At 35.5% G+C, this 24,074-nt stretch overlaps 1 protein-coding gene across 2 annotated transcripts in view; it reads right to left on the minus strand.

The window, feature by feature from the left end:
* Nucleotides 1–884: 884 nt before the first annotated feature.
* The window catches only part of LRRC69 (leucine rich repeat containing 69), a 97,805-nt gene continuing 74,615 nt past the window's right edge, over nucleotides 885–24,074 (minus strand). For both annotated transcript variants that reach the window (XM_036932472.2, XM_036932462.2), the window contains 3 exons: nucleotides 22,992–23,093; nucleotides 18,845–19,024; nucleotides 885–1,138 (listed from right to left, as the gene is read on the minus strand). In XM_036932472.2, coding sequence (XP_036788367.2) covers nucleotides 1,028–1,138; nucleotides 18,845–19,024; nucleotides 22,992–23,093 — 393 coding nt within the window. In that variant the 3' untranslated portion in view covers nucleotides 885–1,027. The remainder of the gene's footprint in view (nucleotides 1,139–18,844; nucleotides 19,025–22,991; nucleotides 23,094–24,074) is intronic.

Here is a 24,074-nt window from a genome sequence, read left to right on the forward strand (position 1 = left end):
GCAGAAGATGAAAATCCACTGGGCTCTCCACTAGGAGGACCACCAAAGAGTTACATGTGTAAACATATTTATAGTGGTATTAACATATCAATATAAGAGTATGATTCAATTTCTTAAATTTTCTGAATCCACAGAAAATTTATCTTAGTCTGTCCCTGTGGTTCTCAAATGAGAATGTGCATCTAAATAACCTCGAGTATCTGTTAAAACAGATTGCTGACCTGTACTCCCCCAGTTTTTGATTTAGTAGGTCTGGGATGGGGCCAGATAATTTTCACTTTTAACAAGTTCTCACGTGATGCAGATGCTGCTGGACAGAACTATACTTCCAACACCACTGGTCTATGCGGACTCTCCCCTGCGGTTCCTAACTTCCTTCCCTACTTTTCTGTTGTCCTTCTGAGAAAACGAGGCAAATTCTCATTTCAACACTACTTCCCTGGCTTCTGTTAATTTCTCTTGAGAAAAATAAAATAAAATAAAACCTTAAAGCAAGAACAAAGTGATGTTAGTAGTAACCGAGCCTGGATTTCCAACCTTCCACACATTTTTAAGTGGAATGAAGGTTTCATTTTAGTCAATAAGATGTCAGTGCCTCTTAAAAAATAAGAGCTCAACTGAAATAATACAAATGTGATACAACTGACTAGCACTACAACTCTTTCAGTTGAAAAATATGCATAAAAATGCATAAAATACTTATCTTCATCCATGTCTCTTAATACTTAGAAAATAAGTGTGGTAGTCAGAAAATGATAGGAAAAATAGAACTCACTTGCCACACAGATATTTATTTTTTTTGTTTATTTTGTCAAAGAAGAAATAGCACATCTACAGTTTAAACAATCTAAGGTAGACTATAGTGCTTAAATTGGGATCTTTACAAGTAAGTTAATTATTTCCTTTTCTTAATGTATTGACAAAACAAAGAGGCACAGGATGGTATCATAAGTAGGGCATAATCTGATTGTTGTGCAGAGCTGATGGAGCAAATCATGTGAGGCTCTAAATGAGCTTCCCACCTGCTCTACACCTGAGCAATTCCAAAGAGGTTAGGGCCACGTTGATTAAAACATTTGTAAGAACAAATTAATATTCGAAGAGGTACCAGGTGTAGGTTTCTGCTTATCTTCCATTTCTAAAAAGTAGAGATTAAAAATAAAATTAAGGCCTTGCTTAATAAGTATTTTTTAATAAAATAAATATTAGTTTTCCTTAGAGATTTCACAACACTAATTTCAATAAGGACACACTATTCATTTATGCCTGATTTGCTCTTTTCTCACACAACCAACTAAGAAAGGCATACTCAATACTAACCAAAATTCAAATGATAAAGGATTATCTATGCTTTTAACCAAACATATTAGTACATTGTCTAGCCACAAAGTGTTTGGGATAGAGATAAAAAATGCACAATCCACACAAACCTGATTCTGTCCTACAGGGATGTTAAGTTGATTGATTAACATTTACTGAATTCCCCAACGGACATGTTGGTTTTGCCTATCCAGAGTTCATTTCCCATGGAAATTAATTGTTCTAGAACTCTTTGTTCACTGTCTACAATGTTCATTAAGATAGTCACTAGCTGAATTTTAGGCAAGTTGCCCAATATATGACTTAAATTTTTATACTTCAAATATTTTTTATTACTTCTCAGTGCACGAACAGGCCATCACCTGACCACTAATGTTGGAAATAAAGGCAACCTCAAAGCTCGCGGTTTGTTTTATAAACAACTTCTGAAGTCAAAACAGTTCTCAGTCACACAGCTAGTAGTTTAATTAGCTGATAATGATACTTGGTTTTATCTGAACCTATTGGGTCATCATCATCATAATCCACAGTGACAGAATCATGATTGTTCTGTACACTGTTCCACAAAAGAACTTTGAGGGCCCATTTAAAGTTTTGAACACCTAAGCACAGTTATTAATCCATCCTTGAGAGAGTAATAGCCTTTCAACCCTGGTAATAAATTAGTGGAGAGTCAAGGTCATACATAAATAAATATTACCTTCACATCCACCTCCAACAGTCACTATGAAGTATTCAGAGGATAATGGCACTATTCTAATGATAAAATATTTTGAATGAAGGTAGATAATGGTACAAAATCTTACAAACTGGACCTCTTTCCTAGAAGGAAGTTCAGTTGATCAATCAGCAAACATTTACTGAAATACCCAATAGGCATTTTGTTTGCCCTTGTCCAGTGTCCATTTCCTATTTTGCTGGCACAAAAAGTGTACCTTTTCCTTTGGGTGACCACCCCTTCTCCAATTTCAGTGTATATGTTACAGGTGGGACAGGGCAACTTATCTCACTCCCTGACTCAAGCCACATCACTCAGGCCCAGCACATAAATCAACAGCCCAATAAAGCCAATGAACATCAGCCCCAGGGCATTCCCTGGATCTCATGCAGAGGGAAACTCTCCCTCTACTAACAGAAGGCACAGTTTTAGGGAGCTTCCTCCTGAGAGCAAACCAAGACAAAGGAAAACAGATAATACAAAGAGAAGAACAGATTCTTTGGGTACCTAATTCAGCATGACTAAATATTCACCCAGACCTGTCCCTGGACCTTCTTTATTACTTGAGCTGGTATGTGAGTTGTGTTTCTTTAACTTGCAATGAAGAGTTCTAACAAATGATAAGAAACAACTTAAAACCTGTACCACATTAGGCAAAGTGACAAGCATACAAAAACATATAACAAACAATCCCTGATTCTAAGAAGCTTTTTCACAAAGAAGTTGTAAAGATAAGACATAAGCATACACAAAAAATACTAGAAACACAAGGCTTAACCCAGTGGTAGGTTCCATATGAGTGCAGAGAAGGGAGACACCACCATAGGCTGCATATTAAGCAAGATTTGAGAAAATAAGAAAATGATGAGCTGGGTTTTGACGGAGACTAGGAAGTGGCTGCTTGGAGAGGACATGAAAGGACATTCATAAAGGGTGAACCATGAGAGCAGAAATTCAAGAATGTGCATACTGTATTGTGGAAACAACACAGTGTAAACAATAAATAGACCTTAAAATGTTGAATCATAGTATATGAACAATAAATATATTAGCCCAAGGGTAAAAAGAATTCATAAGTGGTTTTCTAATGATAGACATATATTATGTATAATATTTTAATTCTTTTCCGTATAAAGACATATTGATTAGTTAGATTATAATGACTAGCTGGTGTTGTGATTGTGCTCGAAGAACTAGTGATGAAAGTCAAAAGCTACATGGTCCTTTTCCTTTCCATATAGCAGAAAACCCTTTCATCAACCAGCTGTTCCTGCCCACTACTGTGACATGTCATCTAGAACTAAAGGGCCATCAAAATAAACCATGCTACATACATTTTGCTCAGCTTCTGTTTAAGAAATTGGAACAAAGAGTAGAGCCATGAACCAAGAGGAGGTTACTAAAAAAAGACAAACATAAACCAAGGACGCAAGTGGGGCCATACAGTTTTCTGATTTGCTTAGTCCAATTTCTCCATGAGATAAGAAGTTTATAGCAGAAACTATTAAAGGCATTTTCTTTTTCCACTAAGGCTTTAGCCATTTACCTTTTGTCATTATGTCACTAAGAAATTATATGGCCAGAATATGGATTGACTTTTGCTACAAGCAGGAATGCAAGGTGTCTGTGCTCATTTTTCTTCTTCTTGGTGTCCTACTTTTTAATTAATTAGAATTACATGCTTTTTTTAAGGAACTTATTGTACCAAAGCCCATTTTCAGTTTTGTATTGAATAGGGAACTTCGCTTGTGATTATTTTCTAACTTAATAATTTCTACTTCAGATATAATATTTCTCAGGGCTATCAGTTATTTCTTGGAAATTTTACTGAGAACAAATCAACTCAATGTAATTCTTTGGTGACATACTTTTCCATCTAGAGTCATTGGGCTCAGTAATGTCTGCATGAAAAAGAAGTCTCTAATATCTTACCCCTTGTTATCTATTTAAATTTCTATTTCCATTTGTGACATCATGACAGCAGTTTCTATCTGTATGACATATGTCCATTTGAAATGAACATATTACAAAGGAATAATGACACACTCTTTTTAAAGGACATCTTTTCACAAATCTCTATTAACAAAACCTCACGATTCTGTCAAAGATAATTACTGCTTTGGTCATTGTTTATGATAGAAATTGAAACACTGAAAGATCTTTTTTGTCAAGCTCAAGTCAGAGAAGAGGAAAAGGAGTTGTCTATGATTAGACATGCTTTTATATTGAAAGTATATCTTTTTAGCAAAAAGCTTTAAAATCTGAAATGCTATACTAAAGTCTAATTTGTTGCTCTTTACTATTCACAGTGGAATGCATTATTTTATTTCCTAAAACAAAACACATGATGATATCTTCTCCCTATTTTAGGGAAAAGTAGTTTCACACTTTAAGTTTAAATATGCATGTTTACTAAGTTTTGTATTTGTTGAAGGACAGAATTGAGAGATTTTAAAATATCACTCACATACCTTGGTGACAATCACTGTCATATTTTAAACTTTGAGAAATCAAAGATTATTAAATAATATGTTTATATTATACAGTAAAGCTTTGGATAAAGTTTCAATATTACTTGAAGTACAAGGAATAGGAAAAAAGAGTATGATGGTTTTCTGTTTTCTCAGGAAAAAGTGTCACGGTAGGCAGGATAATGGCCCCACAAAAATGCCCATGTCCTAATCCCTGGACTGTGTGAGTATGTGTGTTACCTTACACGGCAAAGGGATTTTGCAGGTGTGATGAAGTTAAGGACCTTGAGATGAGGAGGTTATTCTGGATTATGCAGGTGGACCCAATTTCATCACAAGGATTGCTCAAATTGGAAGAAGGAGGCAAAAGAGAAAGTCCAAGTGATGTGGTGTGAGGAGTACTAGATCTTCCAATGCGGCTTTGAGGGTGGAAGAAGGGGTCCATGAGCCAAGGAATGTGGTTGGCCTCTAAAAGCTGGAAAGAGCAAGAATATGGATTCTCCCCTAGAGCATCCAGAAAGGAATACAGCCCTGCTGACATCCTGATTTAGCTGAGATGAATGGTAGGCTTCGGACCTAGTAAACTGTAAGATAAAGTAATTGGTTACGGTAGCAAAAGAAAACTAATACTGGTATAATGTTTCAAATTAGCAGGACCATTAAAAATATGACTATGACAGTCCCTTGTCCTCTTAGGAACTAGAAGAGATTTTGTTATAATCCCTTCATTGTCCAAACGAGGAAAATAGTCCAGATACAGTGAGAAGAATGGTAACTTTCTTTAGGCTTCACAGTTCGATGCAGAGAGAGGACTAGAATCAAAGTTCACTAAATTCTAAGTCAGTATTTGTCATAGTATGCCTCCCAGCTTTTTTCACCAATGTGGGGTTTTGATTATAGTTTAATAATAATTTGTAGAACTGTTTGGAAGAATGAACCATTGTTGGAAAGTGCACAGGTTTTCAGATAATGCAGGGAAGTATATTGCCTTGCTCTTCTGATCTGCCTCCAATTGATGGTTAAACATATTCACTTAAATTATCCACACATCACTTGAAACTCAGCCTGTCCAAGATGAAACTTGGGATCTTGCCTCCAAATCAGCTTCCCCTGGGATTATCTGGTTTTCTCCTTCACACACCTCCAAGATTCCCACATCCAATCCTTCAACAAGTTCTGTCATCCGAATTCCTCAAGGTGCTTCCTTTCCTTGCATTCCTACTGCTGTAGCTCACACCCACACTCAGCAACCAATGTAATAGGTCTCCTCGTCAGCTTTCCTTCTCTACAACTTTCAGTTAATCTAACACAGTAGTACCAGCTCACTCCTTCTGAAATACATCTTTCTTTATATCATTGATTTGTCCCCACACATTGAATAGGACTCCATTTCCAAACAGGATCAAGTTCAAACTCTTTATTCTATCCTTTGACAGATACAGAGAATTTGACTCAATTTATGGAAATGCCTCTTCTTCCCATTCCCATCCACAAACAACTTAATAGATTCACTGCCTGATGAACATGATCTATTCTCCTTTACATCATTCTTTTCCTCTAAAATAGCCATGCTGGTTCTTTCTCCATGTATCTGAATTCTGCCTGTCAAGATCCTATACAAGTTCCAGCATCTTTCTGGGCACTTTCCAGGACAGACAACCTAGAGTGATTTCACCTCCCACTTTGACACCCTAAATCAATTGGTCTCTACCACTCATTTAACATTTAGTTTTTATTGTTAGTGTATCTTACATGTTCAAAATTTAAACTCTGAGATTTTAAACCATTTGGGACAAACTAGGTCTTCTTATTTGCCTTTAGCACCCAGATTTTCTGCTTAAAGCAAATTCTCAAATTTTTTTTTTTTTTTTTAGATAATTATTTTTTATTGAAGGGTAGTTGACACACAGTATTACATTACATTAGTTTCAGGTGTACAACACAGTGATTCAACATTTATATACATGATAATTCTAGGTACCAGCTATCACCATACCAAGTTGTTACAATATTTTGACTATATTCCTTATGCTATACATTACATCCTGGTTACTTATTTATTTTACAATTGGAAGTGTGTACTTTTTTTTGGTTGTTGTTGTTAGGGCATCTCTCATATTTATTGATCAAATGGTTGTTAACAACAATAAAATTCTGTATAGGGGAGTCAATGCTCAATGCACAATCATTAATCCACCCCAAGCCTAATTTTCGTCAGTCTCCAATCTTCTGAAGCATAACGAACAAGTTCTTACATGGAGAACAAATTCTTACATAGTGAATAAGTTACATGGTGAGCAGTACAAGGGCAGTCATCACAGAAACTTTTGGTTTTGCTCATGCATTATGAACTATAAACAGTCAGTTCAAATATGAATACACATTTGATTTTTATACTTGATTTATATGTGGATACCACATTTCTCTCTTTATTATTTTTAATAAAATGCTGAAGTGGTAGGTAGATACAACATAAAGGTAGAAAACATAGTTTAGTGTTGTAAGAGAGCAAATGTAGATGATCAGGTGTGTGCCTGTAGACTATGTGTTAATCCAAGCTAGACAAGGGCAATAAAACATCCACATATGCAGAAGATTTCTCTCAGAACGGGGGGGTGAGGTTCTAAGCCTCACCTCTGTTGATCCCCAATTTCTCACCTGATGACCCCCCTGCGACTGTGCCTGTCTTAGGTTGTTCCTCTCTTGAGGAATCTTACCCGTCTCTGGCTAACCAGTCATCTTCCGGGGCCATACAGGGAAATGTTAAGTTGGTAAGTGAGAGAGAAGCCTTATTGTTTGAAATGGTTAGCTTTTTATTTCTTTGCATATTTATGCCCTGTGGCTTCTATGCCCAGCATTTGTCTTGAGGTATCTTTACCACTTGGAGGAGTTATGATACTCGGTAAATTTGATATGAGGCACGAATTCTATTTAAGAATTCGTTGTAATTAGGAAGGAAGAAGAAAAGCTATAGAAGTAGCAGGCGGGAGAAAACATGGGAAGATTGATTATTTCTTTGACATATCTTCTTGTAGAGTAACTTCAGCATGTATAGATTTTAAGCTACTACTTAAATTGCGCACATACATTAACATAATTGGAGTATAGTTACATAACCAAAGCATACCTGTAATTACCAGCCATCTCCAGTGAAACCAAGAAAACCAGTTAGGCACCCTAGGCATTTGTGAAAACTTATCAATGATATGATGGTTATTATCTAACTGAATTTGAATAGTTTGAGAAAAATCAGACAAATTAAAACAACCCATTCCTGGGCACTGTTCACATCCCATATGTTCTTTTAACAGTAAATAGTCTGTAGTTGTAAGATTTTGGAGCGCTACAATTTGCACTTCTCCTAATTCTTGGTTGAGTTCCAACAGTATAGATCCAGTCAAATTTGTTGTTTTACTGTATGCACAGGCCAGCTTAGATATCTCCTTCATTCCCATGGCAAGTCCAGGAGCTGGTGGGATGAGTGCATCTACAGCTGTAGCAGTGCGTGGATCTTTGTTGGGGTTTTTTGATGATCATCTTCTGGCATGAGTCTTCCCGAGAGTGCTGATGTTGGAAGTTCTCTTTCATATCATATCTTAGTTCATTTTCGGGGTAGCCAAATTAGGCTTTGATCCTCTGTATAAACACAAACAGACCCTTTGCCTACACTTTTATATGTCCTTTATATCATTGTGTAGAACTCATTAGAGGTCACCATATAGGAACTGCATTTTTTTTTTTTTAATCATTAATCTACACTTACATGACGAATACTTTGTTTACTAGGCTCTCCCCTATACCAGGTCCCCCCTATATACTCCTTTACAGTCACTGTCCATCAGCGTAGCAACCTGTTGTAGAATCACTACTTGTCTTCTCTGTGTTGTACAGCCCTCCCCTTTCTCCCACCCCGCTATGGATGCTAATCTTAATACCCCCCTACTTCTCCCCCCCTTATCCCTCCCTACCCACCCATCCTCCCCAGTCCCTTTCCCTTTGGTACCTGTTAGTCCATTCTTGAGTTCTGTGATTCTGCTGCTGTTTTGTTCCTTCAGTTTTTCCTTTGTTCTTATATTCCACAGATGAGTGAAATCATTTGGTATTTCTCTTTCTCTGCTTGGCTTGTTTCACTGAGCAAAATACACTCCAGCTCCATCCATGTTGCTGCAAATGGTTGGATTTGCCCTTTTCTTATGGCTGAGTAGTATTCCATTGTGTATATGTACCACATCTTCTTTATCCATTCATCTATCGATGGACATTTAGGTTGCTTCCAATTCTTGGCTATTGTAAATAGTGCTGCGATAAACATAGGGGTGCACTGATCTTTCTCATACTTGATTGCCGCATTCTTAGGGTAAATTCCTAGGAGTGCAATTCCTGGGTCAAATGGTAAGTCTGTTTTGAGCATTTTGATGTACCTCCATACTGCTTTCCACAATGGTTGAACTAACTTACATTCCCACCAGCAGTGCATGAGGGTTCCGCTTTCTCCACAGCCTCGCCAACATTTGTTGTTGTTTGTCTTTTGGATGGCAGCCATCCTTACTGGTGTGAGGTGATACCTCATTGTAGTTTTAATTTGCATTTCTCTGATAATTAGCGATGTGGAGCATCTTTTCATGTGTCTGTTGGCCATCTGTATTTCTTTTTTGGAGAACTGTCTGTTCAGTTCCTCTGCCCATTTTTAAATTGGGTTATTTGTTTTTTGTTTGTTGAGGCGTGTGAGCTCTTTATATATTCTGGACGTCAAGCCTTTATCGGATGTGTCATTTTCAAATATATTCTCCCATACTGTAGGGTTCCTTTTTGTTCTATTGATGGTGTCTTTTGCTGTACAGAAGCTTTTCAGCTTAATATAGTCCCACTTGTTCATTTTTGCTGTTGTTTTCCTTGCCCGGGGAGATATGTTCAAGAAGAGGTCACTCATGTTTATGTCTAAGAGGTTTGTGCCTATGTTTTCTTCCAAGAGTTTAATGGTTTCATGACTTACATTCAGGTCTTTGATCCATTTTGAGTTTACTTTTGTATATGGGGTTAGACGATGGTCCAGTTTCATTCTCCTACATGTAGCTGTCCAGTTCAAATATTTATGAAGTAACTGAAAATAATTTTAAAAATCCAAGATGAACACTCAGAATGACAGCTCCTCCATACCAGCAGTGATAAGGGCCAGCAATGAGCACTACTCTAAAGCTAACAGCTATATTTAGGATGTACAGTAATACATTCAGATTTGCCCAGATAGCTTGGTTTCCTGCTTTTTTTCCAGCTCTTAATAATGTCCACTTTCACTCTCAAAAGCATCTTGGCTTAGATGATACATTATATAGTCATTCTACCCTTAGGGCAGTTTTGACCATGGTGAGGGCAGAAACCAGAAAGGAAATCCTGCTCACGTTCCAGCCACCCAACGCAACAAAGCAGCATTCTCTCTTCTGCAGAGTGATCCTGTTCTCCATCGCCACCTCCAAATAAATCAATGGCCTCTGGATTTCATGTGGAAGGTTCAAACACTTTGGTTATGCTCAGCTTCAGATAAATGTACTGAAGCTGAATGCAGTTTAAAATTTTTAGAAGAAAAAAAAATAGATGCTGAATACAACAGTGACTCTACCCAGCAGTTTAAGAACAAAAGAAAGTACTCTAAAGGGAAAGGAGAATTCAGTGCATTCCCATAGGAATAGAAGTAATCAAGACACAATATGGGAGTTCATTTATACTATAATTGCTTTGCTATTTTTCTGAATAAAATAATAACATTCACACCATTTCAATTTTTCTAAACAATAAATACATATTACTTTCAGGACTGTTTAGAATTAGAAATGTGATTCCTTCTGATCCTTTTAGTGCCTAATGTACATCCAATTGACTAACCACTGCATAAATGTTTTAAAACCTATATTCATTTTCACAGTTGACTGGTTGAAATGATCAGTTTTATAAATGAATGTCAGTGGTATCTAAACAGTAATAACTTTTTACTGCAAAGTAAGATTTTGCTCTATAAGTAATGAGTAAAATTATTAAATGTAATCTTATGTTTCATTACTGACAGCTTGTCATAAAAAAGGAATTAAGGTTGCAAATTTTCATTTATTTTCATAAAGTAGATCAGCATTTTCACTCATTTGTAGTGAAAACTACTCAATCTAATCTCTTTTGAGGGTAGTTTTAATTACATTACATCATTCAATACAGGGTTGAGAGTTCATGTTTCAAACTGTTCCCTCCCTAAACTCTTCAACTTTAAAGGAATCTGGGGAAATGTTAAGTTCAACTAATGTAACTATAGGAAATGAAAACTATCAAATGCATAACTTGGGCACAGGATCACTCAAGTGTTTGGAAAGGATTTTATGAGACTATTAGATTACCTCTAAGTCACTAGTTCAAATATGGCCCAAGTTGGTAGTAACTGAAAAGGATTAATTTTTGATACCATTTCAAAGATTTATGTCATTAGTAGTTAATATTTAAATATCAAATTACATTAAAATTATTGATAATTCTGTACTTGCTGAGGACTAACTGAACTCAGATGGCAGGGACTAATCACATTTGGAAAAAGACAAGAGCATCTGGAGGAATTATGGTAAAGGTTAACATTTCATGTTGAATAAAATTGTTCAATGACTATTTTCCAATCCTCATCTCACTACTTCATAAGATAAGCATGACATAATTTCATATTTGCCTGAAGAGAAGCAATTATAATTTGATATTTGGTTGTTTCTAGTTCTATGTCAAGAATAAAGACCCATTTGTCACCAAGTGTCTCCATCCTTCAACTGTGCCTTCAAATGGCAAACTCCATCAAAACAGAACATTCTGTAAAACATAACAGCATAACCAGACGTTGGCATTATCAAATGGGTTCTCCCTTCATGATAAAGTATTTACTCCAAAGGTCAGAATTCTCTAAGCTTAGTTCCCGTTAGGATATTGAAAATTTTATAGAAAGGGAGGCTTCTAAGTGAACTAATTTTGAATAATCTCTCTAAAGTAGAAAAGCAGCATAAAATCCTAAAGATATATCAAAGCAACTGTTAAGCAACATAGTTAATCTGACTATCATTCTCACATATTTTGTGCATGTTTTCACTCTAAAAATAGGGAGGTAAACAACACCATTCAAATAACATGTTTCAATTGCAAAGCACATGGTAATGTATATTCCAAACTAAATTTTCTTCATCCAATTTGATTATATCTTTAAATTGATTTAGTATAATTTATAAAGTCATACTATACACTTATTCTAATTCAGTTATCATATACATTTTTCACTGTCACATACTTACTAAATGGTACTTGTTAAATTTTTTCAGTTATTTTAATAAGGTTAGAATCAATGGTTGTTTCAAAATAAAACAATTTTCTTTTCAAAAATTTTCTCTCACAATTTCCACCACTCCCATTTATTTTACCTATCAACTTACCTAGGTATACAATTCCAGATTTTGAGTTATTTTCTCTTAGTGCTTTGAAGATATTACACCGTTTTATTCTAGCATCTGCTTTCAGTCCATTTCCATTTCTTTGTAGGTGATCTATTTTTCTTAGAAAATTTTATCTTTAGCTCTTAATAGCTTCCCTTTGGTAGTATGCAGTTTTATCAAAATGTGTTTAGGTATGGATTTGGTCTTATATAATCTGCTTAACACTCGGTATGTTTTTTCAATATGAGAGACCATGAATGTTTTTCTTCACTATTTGAACACTTTCTGCCATTAACAAGGTTCACATGCAGGTCTCTGAGTTATTTTTTAACCATTACGTTTTTAACTCATGCTATATTCTTATGACACTCCATTGCTGTTTTTGTAATGCCCTCAGAACATATTTAATTGATAAAAATGTACCTTACTTCCGTTTTACGTTGTAAAATAAAATGTAGATAAACAAATATATTTATTCTCCTATTCTTTCTTCTATCCTTATTGTTTCTTCAGTGATGATAAATGTTAACCTACATATGTGTGTATGTATACAGTCCTGTAAGAAAATTCTTTCATTTATCTGGCCCAAATACCAGTGGCTCTATGTTCCACTCCACAGATGAACAGAGAAGCCTCATCTTCCTTCCATATGCCAGTCTTTCAAATAGGTTAAGGCAGCTGTTGTGAATAATTGTATCACCACCAATCAGTGAATTTACTTGTGCTTTCTCTTGTGGTTCAAAATAAAAATATGCACGCTATATTACAATGAAAGAAACCTCAAGGTGATATCAGGAGGCATAATCTAAAGTCTTAATTCTGTTATTTCCCAGTTTTGAAACATATGAGCGAGCTACTTGGTTGCCTCACTTGTGAATGGAGACAATGAAAACCAAGTCACCGAGTTAATATGAGGATCAGGAGGAAGTCATGTTATTAAAAACTACCTCCTCAGGAAAGTTTCCCTTAAGCCTCCTGATACAGGCTGAATGTTTGTGTTCCCTCCAACCAAAATTCATATATTGAAATCTTCATGGCTAATGTGGTGGTATCAGGAGGTACTGAGGCCTTTGGGAGATGATTAGGTCATGAGAGAAGAGTCCTCACGATCAGGATGAGTACTCTTATAAAAGAGACCGTACAGAGCTCCCGAGCTGCTCCTGCCATGTGAGGATACAACCAGAAGTCTGCAACCCAAAAGAGGGCCCTCACCCAACCATGCTGGTATCCTGATCTCAGACCTCCAGCCTCTTCTTTTTGGCCTACTCAGTCCTGTAAGGTGATGCAACAGATGAGGCTCATCACTTGGTAACCAAATTCTAGCCCTATTAATTACTTAAAGTAGGAAGTACATAATCAGAACATTAAACTCTTCCTGAATTGGCATGCAATAGATACTAATTTCAAGTTTCATCTTCTACTAGCTCCTTCTACAGCCTACAATCATGCACATATTTCCCCATCCTCAAAATCTTTCCTCAAGCCTTCCTCAACCCCCAGGGAACACCCTATTGCTGTTTTCCCTGTCACCCTGTACATTTCATGGAGATTAGTCAGAGCATGCTGGTTTCACTTTCTGTTCCTATTCAAGATTCTGGGTAATACAACCTGCTTCTAGCCCTCCCACTTAATGACACAAGGGACACCATCTTCCACCCCAATTTTCTAGCCTGTTTTTTCTCCTCACCCCTGAATTTCTCAACTTTAATCAACTCACTCTTGAGCCCATATTGTAGTAAGAGAAGAGCCAAGTTTTCTCATGACCAGAGAATAGTGTGGAAGTGGCTGAAAAAGGGACCAGCGGGCTGAAGAGACTTCAGTGTCAGAACAAGAAGGCACAGGACACATGGGTAGATAAGCAGAGACCAATGTCAAGTGGACAACTCATCATGGAGATAGGACCATATCTGAGGTCTTGACAGGATGACCATATACCTCAAGGGATACCCACGTGGAAGAGAGGACATCTACTTCCTATTGCTATGAGACTACTTAAAGAGCTCCAAAAGTTGGAGAGTACAAGAAGAAAGGGAGGGGAAGGAAATCCTGATGGGTCAAGAGTAAATCTGAAATAACCAAGAACATCCTAAAATTACCACATAAACCTGGAATTAACTAGAATAAGTTTTCCAGTAGAATAGGGGCCCAAATAGAAGTTAAGTTCAGCAGAAGAAAAAGTAAAAACAAAAAACAAAAAACTATTTCTTGCCTGTGTTATAGCTAGAAAACTGTACCTGTTCTACTTGGTTTTGCCCCTCCCTCCTTGATGGCATTTCCTTTGCTGACTCCTGCTTTTGTCCACACCTTTAATATTGTTGTTCTCAAGGGTTCTGTCCATCTGATCTTCTCACTTCATAATGTAAGTCTCTTTAGGAAATCTTCATTCCTGGTTTCAAGTGTCACACTTACATATAAACAGTCCTTAAATCAACATCACCAGATCCAACTTCTTTGTGTCAAAAAAAGTTTTCGTCTTGTCATCCACTGCTTCCACTGCTCTACTCTGAGTAACTGTTACAGGCTGAATTGTGTCCTCCCCAAATTTATATGTTGTAGTTTTAACCCCTAGTACCTCCAAAGGAAGCTGTATTTGGAGATAGGGTCTTTAAAGTGGTAATTAAGTTAAAATGATGTCATTAGGGTGGACCTTAATTCACAATGTGTGTTCCTATAAGAGGAGGAAATTTGGACACAGACATGCACAGAAGGAAGACAATGTGAAGACACAGGGAGAAGACAGCCATCTACAAGCCAAGGAGAGGGGCCTCAGAAGAAACCAAGCTTTCTGATACTTGTCTTGAACTTCAAGCCACCAGAACTGTGAGAAAATTAATTTTTGTTGTTTAAGCCATTTAGTTTGTGGCACTCTGTTATGGCAGCTATACCTGACTAATACGGAACCTTTCAAACTTATGTTCAAACTTCACATCAAAAGTCATCCTGATCTCACACCTGCTTCTCTCTCTAATCTCAACCCCTATACCTCATACTCACTGAGTTCCCTGTACTCATTGTACAATTTATTTATTTGTACAGTGTTACCTCTGCCCAGGCAGTTCCTTCACCTGAAATGACTGTCACTGTTCTTTATCTATTCTAATGCCTTCCTATCATTCAAAGTGCACATTTATAAGCAAGGTCTATTAACATAATTTTAACATGTATTATATATTCTCTAAGTACCAAATACAATCACTGTGTTTGTCCCAGAGATAGACTAGAGAATGCTCCATTTACCTGAGATAACTTCTTCTCATAGCACTCTATTCACTCCTCCATCACAGTACTCATCACAAGACTAGCCATTCTTTCTTGTCTTAAGGACTTGATTAAAAATATATATATATTCTTACTAAGCATTTACTATATACTATCCTTATTAAACACCTGCTGTGCTAAGCACTGTCTATGCATTGTCTCATCTATAATTCATCACAGCCCATGAGATAGGTACTATTACTATTGCAGTTTTACAGAAACTTAGCCTCAAAGAGGAAATTAAGATGACACAGGTGGTAAGTGGTAGCTGGTCATCAAGCCTAATTTGCCAAGTTCCAGTTACCTTATTATACCACTTTTGTGAACATGTGAGCTCCTGGAGGGCTGTATCCCCAGCCCTTGGTAAAGGAACTGACACATAGTTGGGAAAAATTAATGAGTTTGAATGGATTAATCAATGATGATAGAAGAAGTCTCCTTAACATAAATGCCTTAAATTCAGTTAAAGCAAATAAGGAATAACTAAGTGGGAAAGCATAGGAAAGATGGTCCAGAATGTCTGGTTAAGAGCAAGGAATTACACATGTGGGTTCCCTCCCCAGAGTCTCTACTTAACAGCTTTGTGAACATGGCCAAATTACTTTGTTCCTCTGTACCCTGGATTTCTCACTGGTGTCATGGGTTATTCTGAACATTAATTGAGGTATTCCATGTGACAGCTTAGCCCAATGTCAGACACACACTCAATATCAAATAAATGTTGGCTGTGGTTACTATTATTAGTTTACAATTTCTTTACTTGAAATGAGACTAGCAGCTCATCAAAGAATTCTGAGAGGGAATCTATCAGAGCAAGAATACTTTTCCCAAGAAAAAAAATGTTCATTGGGAGAAAATGCAACATGGCAACTTGTCCAAGGTGTTCATGTCATGGTCAGTGAACACAGAGTGTTCTGGAACTTTTTCCAAGTAATATGGTGTGTTAGATTCATTAAATGTCTCCTAAATGTAACAAGCTATTCCAGATGGTAATGTGAAAAATTTACAGATACGTTACACAAGTGATCCTGATTAAAGATTTACTCCCATCTTGAGAACTAACATACATTTCTATTTTCATTTTCCCACTGATGATCTCTGTTTCCTTTTGGTGTTTAATGTCCAGCTGGTTTGACTTTTAAATTTCTCCTCAACCATATTTCACCTTAACATTAGCCCCCATTAGCAATGGCTTGGCCAGATTTTTCTCCATTATACATTTGGTGAAATATATTAATAACCTAAAAAACAGAGGAGCTGGTATTCAAATCCAGATCTTGTGATTTATCAGTTATTCTTATAAATAAAATATGTACCAACTACTGTGCTAAGCTCTATCTATATAATGGGTACCCATCTTTAACACTCCTGCTTACATAGTACTGGAAATCCTAGCCAGAGCAGTCAGGCTGTAAAATGAAATAAAAGGCACCCAAAATGAAAATAAAGAAGTAAAACCGTGTTTGTTTGCAGATGAGGTGACCTAATATATAGAAAATGCTAAAGACTCCTCCAAAAATCTGCTACAAGTAATCAAAAAATTCAGTAAAGTTGCAGAAATACAAAATCAACATACAGAAAACAGTTATATTTCTATACACTAACCATAAAATATATAAAAAAGAATCCCATTCACCAGTTCATTAAAAACAATACAGTTCTTAGGTAGAAATCTAACCAAGGAAATGAAAGATCTCTACAACGAAAACTATAAGACTTTGATGAAAGACACCAAGGAAGACACAAATGTGAAGATATCCCATATTCATGGGTCAGAAGTATTAATACTGTCAAAATGTCCATATTACAGATTACACATTAATCTGTAGATTCAATGAAATAGCTATCAATACCTATCAAATCTCCAATGGTATTTTTCACAGAAATAGAAAAAAATCCTAAAATTTGTATGCAACCACAATAGACCCCAAATAGTCAAGGCAATCTTGAGAAAGAACAAAGCAGGATGCAACACACATTCTGGTTTTGGACTATACCACAAAGCTATAGTAATTAAAACAGTATGGTATTGGCCTAAAAGTAAACCCATAGAACAATAGAACATAACTGAGAGTCCAGAAATAAATCTCCACATATACAATCAACTAATATTTGACAAGAGAGCCAAGAATACTCAATGAGGAAAGGATAATCTCTTCAACAAATGGTATTGGAAAAACTGCATAAAACCACATGCAGAAGAATAAAACTGGATCCCTTCTTACACCACACTCAAAAATGAAGTCAAAATGGACTAAAGGCTTAATTTAAGAATTGAAGCCATAAAACTCCTAAAAGAAAATAGAGGGGGAAAAAACTCTTTGAAACTGGTATATGCCATGATTTTCTGGATATGACAGCAAAAGCATAGCAACAAAAGCAAAAGTAAATAATTGGGGCAATATCAAATTAAAAAGTGTCTGTGCAGCAAAAGAAACAACAAAATGTAATGGCAACCTATGGGATGGGATAAATCATTTGCAAATTACATATCTAACAAGGAGCTAATATCCTAAACACATAAGGAGCTCATACAACACAACAGCAAACAAAAAGAAGAAAAAGGAACCCAATTAAAAATTGGACAGAGGAACTGAATAGACATTTTTCCAAAGAAGACATATAAACGGACAATCAGTACATGAAAAGGGGCTCGACATCACTAACTGGGAACTCAAATCAAAGTCATAATTAAGTATCACTGCACACCAGTTAGAATGGCCACGATCAAAAAGACAAGAAATAACAGTGTTGGTGAGGATGTGGAGAAAAGGGAACACGTGCACTTTTAGTGGAATGTAAATTGGTACAACCACTATGGAAAATAGTATGCAGGCTCCTCAAAAGTTGAGAATCACCATAATCCAGCAATCCTGTTTCTGAGTATATATTCAAAGAAACTGAAATCAGGATCTCAGAGATATTTGCACTCTCCTGTTCACTACCACATTACTCACAGTAGCCAAGATACAGAAGCAACCTAAGTGTCTGTCAATGCATGAATGGATACAGAAGATGTGATATAGATATATACACAAAAGAATGTGATTCAGCCATGAGAAAGAAGGAAAAACTTGTCATTCACAATGACTTGCTTGGATCTTGAGGGTATTATGCTAAGTGAAATAAGTCCGACAGAGAAAGACAAATACTGTAAATCATTTATATATGGAATCTAAAAAAGACAACTCAGAGAAACAGTAAAGTGGTGGTTACCAGGAGTAGAGAGGTGGGGAAAATGGGGAATACTGGTCAAAGTATACAAACGTATTAACAAGTTTGGGAATCTAATGTACAGCATGATGATTACAGCTAATAATACTGCATCATATATTTGAATGTTGGTAAGAGTAGATCTTAAGTGTTCTCAATATATAAAAAAGAAATGATAACTATGTAAAAGGTAGCTAATACTATGGGGTAATCATGTTGCAATTTATAAATGTATTAAGTCAGCACATAAGATATCTTAAACTTATGTGTCAATTATATCTCAATAAAGCTGGAAAAGAAACATTATACTATCATCGATGTTAATTCTTAGATTTAAATCTTGCTTGTATTGGTTGACTTAGATAAGGACAAACAATAAGAGATATTATGCTCACATTCACACAAAAAACACAATTTACCTTTGATGGAGGAACAAACTCAACACATTCCAGCCATATGGCTAAAAAGAAGTTTCCACATATTGCACATTTTCTTCCTTGAGAGATTATGTCCCTGACCTGTGGGTGCCATGTTATAGCTTGCATTAGGAAAGGATTATTTGCTGCTAGCTGATTCATTATAAATCTTGATGTTATTTCCTAGATTAAAAAAAGAGTATAGTTCTTCAGATTATTTTCAAAGTAACTGTTTTACACTACATTTATTTCCATTCATTAATCTTTCTTTTGGTTTATTCCTCAGTTTCTGTTAAATTAATTTTCTACAGTATATATAATCAATTGTATTGTATTGTCAATGACTGGCATTGTTAATAAGTTCAGTCTTCAATAGCATAAGAAAAGTAAGTTACTTCTATAGTAAGATTTCTATGTCTCATTTACAGGAATCCTTGTTATAATAAACTTAACATCATTAGATAAAGTTTAGATTCAAATTTTATACCTCTCATTACAATAAGCAAGGACTATACAGATATTTAGATTGGATTCAAAAACTGACTCTGTCATATTTATAATGTGTAAATCCTTACTACTTAAACTGTGGGTCATGGACCAGTAGAATTTGAATCACTTAGAAGCCCATTTAAAAAAATAAGATTCCAAGCTGCACCCTAGACCTACTGAATAAAACCTGCAATTTACCAAGTTTGCCAGGTAATCCATATCTGAATCTTAATCTTAAACTGTTAAAGTTTGAGAAGCAGTGGTATAAGTTATCTAGTGCACTAAGTACCTGAATAAAGTTATATTGGTAAAGGGTACTGATTTCTATTAACCAAATCTCTGAATTCAATCTGTATTTAACCTATCCACATAGATATGTTTGGAAACTTCATTTTAGTTAGTAATAATAATAATAATATAGTAACATTAAAAAATAAAAGGGGTGGTGAGGAAATTTAAACTTTCACCAGGACCAACAACAAAATAAACATCTTAAAGTAAAAAAATATATATGTAACATTAAATCTTCACTGATGTGGGGAAACAAAATAAACTTATGCAAAAAAAATTATGCAAACAAAATAAACATTCGATTTACTCCACTACATGCCCCCCATTGTTTGGGACAGTAGCATATGAGTTCTGTATATATACAAGCATTGCATGAATTTCAATAGCATATGGGATGATTTTTTCTGGTCAAAACAAAAGATTTCTGTTTTATTAAAAATGTCCACAATATAGTCTTTGATAGAAATCTTTGGGAATTCATATATACATACACACACACACACACACACACACACACACACACATACATGCATACGTGCATCATAATCTTTTACTCATTTCTTAAAAATAATTAAATTCTTAAAAATAACAACAAAATCCTATAAATTGCTACCTTGCTTTCCTAATTACTCTATCCTTCCACGTAACTAGCATCTGGACAAGCTGCCTTTATAACACAAACAGCCCGAGTATGGGTTCCTTAAATGTCTGATCCTTCAACAGTAGAACCTCCTACCCACTTAAGATCATCCTCCTGGATGGTTACATAATGAGACCATCCTTTCTGACAGAATTACCCTTTTACACTAATATGACCAGAACTTCTAAACTAGATGTCTATTATCACCCTTTCTCTTACACAGAGCATAGCTTGTGAATCTGATGAAATATTGATTTTAGAGGTCAGTTTTAGCTCCCAGAATTCAGTGCTAGGTCAGAAAACAGACAACGGTTCACTTACTCAAATAGCAGATGGTAGAAGAATTTGTTGAAATACATGGACCTATAAATAGGTCACTATTCATACAGCTTAGTTTCCGTTTATGATTTTTGGAACCAAACATGATTGCTGCACCCAGTATGTCTCTTGTCAACTCTTACATTACCCATTATTTATATTCTCCTACTTGCTGCCAATGCGTTACTTTGAAAGAATAACATATACCATTGAAATATAAAGTTATTACTTGGAAATGGGAGTATATACAAAATGAGATAGTATTGGCATGACCAATAGTATCTTTTAGGATACCTTTTAAAGATTTATACAATCTAATATCATCTAGAAGTCAAAAAACCTTTTGTGAACAAATAAATTGTTCCTTTGGATTAGTTATATGCTATTTCATTAAAATATTTGCTAGTTAACTCTATATAGGTCAGAGTTTATTCATTCCTATGTTTAAGCTGTCATAGGTTAAAATTAGTTTCAGTTGTTTTCTTTACATGTGATGACTGAATTTGAATTATAAAATTATCCATAAACCAATTATATTAATAGAAATATGAAAAATTATAAAATGTAAAAACAAATATGAAGTCTTAGAAGCAAATGATGAATTCTGGAACTGTAGTGTGGTCCGTTGTCACTGTATGAATGATAGGCACTAACCAATAGCATCAAGAGTGAGGATTCTGAGTTAGAGTCAGATATACAAATAGGTACAAGTCCTGGCTCTGTGACTTACTACTTGTATGATCCTATTTGGCCAAGTGCTTAACTTCCCTGGCCTTGGATGGCTAATCTGTAAACAGGGATTTTTCCCAGTACTATCACACAGAATTCAGAGAATTAAGTCAGGTAACAAGGGAAAAACTCTTCATCTAGCATCTACCAATGCAGTATTTTCTGGTTCACATTTTATTATAACTGAGTTAACATTAAATTTTAGTTCATAAATCTCTTAGGTAAAGAAGTGTTTAAAAATATTAGCCAAAGCATAGCCTGAACCAACAGCCCTATAATTCTTTGACAGCCCACATTATTTAACCAATAATGTTAACCAAACATCCAGTAGAAATAACTTATATTCTAAGTATAAATACGAAATGTATAATAAATTTGTCACCTAAGAAAAAATCTTAGAGATACTTTCAAAATGCCCAAATCATTTATAGATACAATAAATGAAAATCGTTATTTCTACAAAGTATATAAAAAAATAATAACTCTTCTGTTCCTAGACCCTTACTATTTTGAAAATGAGAAGGAAGAAATGCTGCTTTCTCACCCTGTGTCTGGGTCTCAGCTACAGGGCAACATCCTTGGCCTGAAGGGCTCCCTGTAAGACCACTGCCACATTGGGTTAGTTGCTCATCCAGCTGCCTCCACAAACCAAAACCCCCTCCACCGAGGGAGCACTCTTGTTTCCTTTCTCAAGCCTTCCAACAGCCCTTTCTGGGGTAACACTGCAGGACAGACTCTGGAGCTCAACTGCTTGGTTGGCATCTTCATCCCAATACATACAAGTTCTGCGAACTCAGACAAGGTAATTAACTTCTCTGGGTCTCAGTTTATCTATAAAAAGGGGGCAATAATGGTACCCATCTTTTTGCAGTTATTAGAGAACTAAATTACTTCATTCCTGTTAAGCACTTACAACAATGCTTTGCCCACAGTAAGCTTAATTAGTGCTAGTTGTTATTATTATTATTGTTATTTAATTATTGTATGAAATGCTTGATTCCAGGAGAATGGGTTATAAGGGATTAAACAAATTCTGCAAATTCTTGGAATTTGCAATTCTTGGAACTCTATGCAATTCTTGGAAATCTTAAGACTTCCCTGCACACTCAGTTACAGACCTAAATAGACCCAAAAAGTCCAAATTCTTGATGGAGACTCATACTCAAAGGAGGGAAGATCTGTAATCTTTAATTCATCTACCACCAGAAGATACCCAAAGACAGTCCTCTACTATGCTTTCCTATTCCTTCTTTTAATATCATCAACTTACACGACTAAAGTGAACATTTTTTCTGGATCACAGTCATTCATCCACTAGGAATAGGACAAATGAAAAGGGGTTGGAAGAAGCAAAGGAGCCTAGTAAAATACCAATCAAATACATCCTTAGATAGCAGTGAAAAAATACTTAGAGGGTTAAGGTGAAAACAAAGTCCTCCCTTTTCTTTTTATCCAACAAAATGTTTCCATTTCTCTGAATTTAGTTACTCTAGAAATCATATATAGTCACACCACACAGGATTCTGTAAGCAAGTCAAAGATTATCTCTAAGATCCACATTGCCAATGGACTTGGGTTACATTAATTATCTGCTGGTTTGGCAATAATACTTTAAAATAAAACTCTTTAAAATTTAAATCATGATTTTAGTTAAAGACCTGTGTGAATAATATAAGGCTTCACCTGTAGACTCCAAACATCTTCCTGTTTTATAGCAGTAACTGGTTGTTTCAGAAACAGTGGGTTTTCTTCACAGTACAATTCCCTCAGCTTCAGAACCTGAAACTTTCAAAACAAAACAAAATCTTCATTACCTGCCAAAATAATAAACCACTTCTGAAGCTACATCTTCAATAAAATTAGATTAAAATTATTTAAGACTTATATTGCAAATCAGTATTTTAATAGCAGGACATAGTCTTGTTAGAAGCATGAGAATTGTCATGCTGGCATTAATGGCATTGACCTTAGAGGTCACTGGTGGCATTCTCCCATACTAGACAGCTGAGAAAACCTTTTCAGGATCATAGAACTAAAGTAATAAAACAGGAGTTAATTAACTAAATGCTGAGGCCATTTTACAAATAATATATTAGTTAGAAAACCAAGTATCATAAAAAATAACATTTTAACATACACCAAATTCCAGGTCTCAAAGACTGTCTTATAATCCATTTATGTTCAGTGAAGAAGGTAAGAGAGACAAACGAACATCAAAATGTTCTCATTATAACCTGCTGTGCACAGTGAAAATAAAAAGGGAAACATTCAGTTGACAAGTATACTGAATCTTCTATGAAGAAAACCTAAACTCAACTGGAGTTTACAATTGGAGTAGAAAAATAAGGAGTTCTCTTATATTATTGTGCCTCACCTCCCAAAAACTCATGTGTTTTTCAAAGTTAAACACATTTGGGAGTTCCTTTTCTGAACCTTAGTTTCACCTGTGAAATGGGGAAAGTAAGACCTATCTTCAGTGGTGTGCTGGTTCTCTGGAAAAAAGAAAAAAGCACTGATTTGTGGCATGTTTTGATTCCATGATGTAAATACTACTAACATGGCTGATTCCCATCACTGAACACAGAGTTGAGATGTAGAAAATCTGCTCTTGTAAGCAAGAACAACCTGTAGCCATTATATTAGTTCATCTCATATTTATGGGAGAATTAGAGATACTTCCCTGATTTCAGACCAGGGTTTGAGACATAGCAGGCACTCAACAAATTAAAAGTAATTGATTTAAAACATTTTTCCAGGGTATCATGT

Source organism: Manis pentadactyla, chromosome 3 (genome assembly GCF_030020395.1).
Source record: "Manis pentadactyla isolate mManPen7 chromosome 3, mManPen7.hap1, whole genome shotgun sequence".
NCBI classification, from domain to species: domain Eukaryota; kingdom Metazoa; phylum Chordata; class Mammalia; order Pholidota; family Manidae; genus Manis; species Manis pentadactyla.